Source organism: Guillardia theta (assembly GCF_000315625.1).
Source record: "Guillardia theta CCMP2712 unplaced genomic scaffold GUITHscaffold_45, whole genome shotgun sequence".
NCBI lineage: Eukaryota > Cryptophyceae > Pyrenomonadales > Geminigeraceae > Guillardia > Guillardia theta.
Window position 1 is genome coordinate 162360 of NW_005434629.1, and position 4531 is coordinate 166890.

The 4531-nt window shown below is 56.9% G+C and overlaps 2 protein-coding genes across 2 annotated transcripts in view; one reads left to right on the forward strand and one right to left on the reverse strand.

Moving 5' to 3' along the window:
* Positions 1 to 250: 250 nt before the first annotated feature.
* Positions 251 to 2656, forward strand: GUITHDRAFT_110375 (hypothetical protein; the record flags this gene model as incomplete). Its single annotated transcript, XM_005830492.1, has 15 exons — positions 251 to 299; positions 357 to 436; positions 504 to 835; positions 1071 to 1115; positions 1159 to 1240; positions 1294 to 1334; positions 1395 to 1456; positions 1506 to 1568; positions 1786 to 1828; positions 1893 to 1956; positions 2005 to 2065; positions 2215 to 2270; positions 2336 to 2401; positions 2455 to 2557; positions 2610 to 2656. 15 exons carry the CDS (start codon positions 251 to 253, stop codon positions 2654 to 2656), a joined length of 1194 nt encoding a protein of 397 aa, XP_005830549.1.
* A 1170-nt stretch (positions 2657 to 3826) lies between these two features.
* GUITHDRAFT_110376 (hypothetical protein) overlaps positions 3827 to 4531 on the reverse strand; it is a gene marked incomplete at both ends in the record, with an annotated part of 3997 nt that continues 3292 nt past the window's right edge. The window contains 2 exons of the mRNA XM_005830493.1: positions 3827 to 3870; positions 3932 to 4463. Coding sequence (XP_005830550.1) covers positions 3827 to 3870; positions 3932 to 4463 — 576 coding nt within the window. The remainder of the gene's footprint in view (positions 3871 to 3931; positions 4464 to 4531) is intronic.

The following is a 4531-nucleotide window of genomic DNA, read 5'->3' on the forward strand; positions in this document are numbered from 1 at the left end:
TGCCCACTCCACCCTCGCTATCCCTCCTCCCTCTCCCTCTCCTCTCTGTCGCTCTCGCCCTCGCCTCGCCCTCCCCTCCCCCTCCTCCTCTCCCCTCCCTCTCCCCTCCCTCTTCCTCTTCCTCTTCCTCTCCTTCTCTCCTCCCCTCCCCTCCCTCTCCATCTGCTCTCGGTCGCTCAGCATTCCTCAAGAAGGCGCATCAACGGCATGCTCATCTTAGAGGATACAAATCGAGTCCGCCTCGGATATTATGGACCCTGGTTCGTCAGGGCAGCAGCCAGAATTACTTGATGGAATAGGTGCAAGAATGAGAGGGAAGTTGTAATGCGGGGATCCGCCCTGACTGCAGCAAGCAGGGAGGAAGGAGGTGGACGAGGCGGGGAGGAGGAGCGAGATAGAGAGGAAGTTGGAACTGCAGCTCATGGCTGAACAGGAGGTGAGGAGGAGGACGAGGAGGAGGGGGGTTGCGGCCTCTGAGGGCGGAACAACGAGAGTGGTCGCAGGTGGATAAGAAGACTTTGAAGATGCCGAGGAAGAAAAAAGGAGTTTTGAGCGTTGTCGTGAGGATGGTTGTTATGACAATGACGATCAGCTTCATCTGCGCGTCTTGTCTCAGCTCTCCTCTTGGCTCGGACGATGCACGATGGAGGGTGAACACGACGACGAGCAACATCAGCGGGGACGTGCGAGCGGGTTCGAGCAAGGAGCGAGGGATGCAACAGGGAACTACTTCACCTGCAGAAAGAGGAGAAGAAAACGTCTGTGAGGAGAGCAAGGACGGCGGGAATGATTACATCTACACCGATGATGTCGAGACCATGAGAGCCATCAGGAGGTGCTAAGAGGAGGGGCGTGCAGGAGGAGATGAGATAGGGGAAGGAAGGGGGTAGCTAGGGGAAGGAAGGGGGTAGCTAGGGGAAGGAAGGGGGTACTAGGGGAAGGAAGGGGGTAGCTCGCCGATGGAGTACATGGAGAGGGAGGGTCAAATGGGACGAAGGGGTCGAAGAGGGTTAACGAGAGGAAGAAGTTGTGCTAGTTGAAGGTGAAGATTCTTTCGTTCTTGTGTGCAGGACGTACAACACCACCGCAAGTGTCAACGAGAGGAGGATCGTCTGGTAAGAAAGCCGCTGGCGCTCAACGTGTGATGGGGCTTGCAAGGTACAAAGACCCTGTCCGGAAAGAGCTGAGCTCGGCGTCTGCTGGGGGTGGCGGGAAGAGAAGCTCTCGCTGCATCCATGGGGTGAGGGACCCGAGGTGTGTATGCCTGGCATACTGGCCAACGAGCGTTTGCAGGGCTGCACACGGCATGCCAAGTATGGCATGTTCGACAGCGTGTACGTGAACCTGCGATGCGGAGGAGGAAGTTGAGCTGACAGGGGTGTGCTGCTCGTCAGGTCCAAGAGGAGGCAGCTATTCTGCGCCATCCACCGCCGTCCTGCCGACGAGGACCTGCGGAGTGAGGCGCTTTTTCTGATCCATCCTTGTTGCCTGACCGGCCATGGCAGGCAAGCGCTGTCAGACGCCAGACGGCTGCAGGAATCCTGCGAAGTTCGGGCTGTCATCCCAAGGTGCTCCGTGCTCGCCTTGCTGTTGGTGGTGTTTGAGAGTCCAGCAGGAGCTCCGCTCTTCTGCAAAGAGTGAGACGAGCACAGTAGCTCATCTCTTGCGATGCTCACGGCCGTTGCCAACAGCCACAGGCAGAAGGGGGTGCATGTGTACCTTGCTTCCAAGAGGTGGATAACATCGCCGCTGGCTCTACTCTGACCTGATCCCTGCCTGCTTCAGGTGCGAGCATCCAGGCTGTTTCCTGTCACCCTCCTACGGCGATGTAGCTGGCAGACGGCAAGCCCCCTCGCTCCTGCTCTTGCCGCCATGCTCATGGATTTTCTCAGCGCTCAATTCTGCTCGAAACACAAGAAGAAGTCTCAAGTGCTTGTTAAGCGCAACAAGTGCCAGGTGCCGTTTGTTGCTGTCCCAACTCTGCTGCTGAACTGCTCCTTTCAGTTTCCAGAAGGGTGCTGCGCACATTCTGCTCCCTACTACCAGACAGTTTTCAACTCCAAAGGTAATGATTTGGCTATGAGGTGGACTGAGATGACAAGAACCGGAGGGATAGAGAGGAGGATGCAGGAGGAGGATGAGGGGGGAGGTAAGGGGAGGAGGATGCAGGAGGAGGATGGGATGGTAGAGGTGAACTGAAGACTTGTTCTACAGTGAGCTGTGAGAGTTTGTTGAACAAGACGACAACCCCCGCGGATTTCTCGAATGGGGTGAAGTTGTGCAAGGGGCATCAGGTAGTCTGCGGGTGGGGGGCGGGAGATGAACGAGGAGACAGAGAGTCTACAACGTGAACAAGAAGACGAAAGGAGCTGAGACGGCGAAGAAGGCGGAGCTGAAGCAGGTGTGCTGGGATCGTTGTCTTGCCGGGAGTTTGACCTCCTGTTGACCCTCTAGAGGAACGATGGCTCGAGGAAGGGAAGGAATGTCACTCTTGAGATCCAAGAGCTCTGCCGAGCTGTACAGCCCGAGCTGCAGGAAGCACCTTCGAAGAGCAAAGGTGCACAGCATGGGCCCACCCTTCTTATGCTGCTGATGTGACGCCATGCCAGGGCCGAGCATGTCGATCCTGTGGTACCAGCGACTCTCCAAGGGATAGGCATGCGCCAGCTGCGGCATGAGAGCATGAGATAGGATGCGAAGACAAGGATGTCGTTCTGCATCGCTGGGGAGGGGGGGAGGGCAGCCATAGAGCGACAGGACTGACCCAACTCTCCCTCCCTCCCTCCCTCCTGCCTTTCCTCAGTCTGACCTGACCGTCGGGCAGACGATCTGGTCAAAGAGGTGGGTGGTAAAATTGAGAAGAAGGGGTAGGGGTGGGAGGCCGTTGAATCGGTAAGGGGATCAAAGGGAGGAGGGAGGGGACCCAGGAGCAGGAGCAGGAGCAGGAGCAGGAGCAGGGAGCAGGGAGGGGGCTCCCTGGGTAGCAGCAGCAGGGCAGCAGGAGCAGGAGCAGGAAGAGGAGGAGACGATAGGACGAGGAGAAAACAAAGACAGCGAGTCCTTCCTATCATATTGAAGCTTGCTGACATGCAGAGCAGGTTTTGCTGCTGTCGGCATTAGCGGAAGTTAATGGACTTCCCTGAATGGAGAGGAAGGAGACTGTTCCAGTCAGGTTGCGACTGCTGTCGTGTACTCCCCTGACATGCCACTAGAGGACAACAGGAGACGGTCGTTCCAACCAGATGTCAGAGTGAAGGTAACGGGGAGTCGTAGGAAGCGATCGACTTACGGAGCATGCAGGGAGATCTGAGGCTGGAGAATGAGCGGCTGGTCCACGAGAATGCACAGTTGAGGAAGGAGGTGAAGGCACATGAGGGAGGAGGAGGAGACGGGAGGAGGAGGAGGAGGAGGAGGAGGAGGCTGATGCTTTTTTGGTCAGAATGAAGAGATAAAGAGGAGTATGAATGAAGCCACGAACCTCATACGGCGCTACGAGAACCTGGTAGACGATGACTTTGAGATGAGAGCGGAAGTTGAAGTTTTGTGATCTTGATCGTCATGCGAGGAGTGTGTTGATGTTGATGATCGTGCTACTGTTTGTGCTGATGCGATAGTGCGTGCAGCATCTTTGTGACCTCCTTGCTTGACAGATAGTCCAGCTATCGCGGAAATCAGGTTTGAAGATGAAATCGAACGCGTCGAACACGAGAGAAGCAAACTAGAACGAACGAGATGCAAAGGAAAATCACTACAAGCAACTTGAAACATCCCCCGCTCCCCGCTCGCATCGCCGCTACGAACTCTCATCTTTCCTTGACTTTCAACTTCAACAGATCAGCCCGCCAGTGCCGTAGCCCCCAAGAAAGACACCTGCCATGACACACTAGTTCCTCGCTCCCTCCGATCGTCTCCCTCGCCTCCTCCCTCCTACCCTTCCCCACCACCTCCAACCCCACTCCGCAAACCACACAGGATTCTTTGCCTGCCCTGTAAGCTGCCTCCTCCTCCCCGGCCACCTGAGCCTCCCACCACTGCCGCCACTCCCTGATGCCAGAGGAGAGCACGCGAGCTTGCAGCTCGTCCTTGTCCACAGAGACCTGAAGCTTCCATGCTAGGCGAGACGCGACGGAGGAGAGGGCAGCGGCACCTGAGATGTACATCTCCATCCTACTGCTCCTGAGAACCTCCTCCTGCAACTGAGGGTGCGCATTTTCCGCACCCGCCGCTGCCTGGAACTGCTCCAGGATGAGGGCGCAAGTCTTCAGCTCCTCCATGCTGGCCGTCAGCATCTGAGCGCGCAAGTTCTGCAGGAATTCCTCGTCCACTGCAGGGCGGGAGAGAGAGGAGCCACTACTCTCTTGCCCTTCATCGTTCCTGTAGCCGAAGAGCTCTCCCTCCTCCTCGGAGTCTTCGTCCAGGTTGAACTTCGTTGCTCCACTTGTCAAAGCCGTCTCTTCGTCTCCCTTAAACACCTCAGGAAACGCCTCCTCCTCCTCGAACGCCCCGAACGCCCCGAACTCTTCCTCCTCTT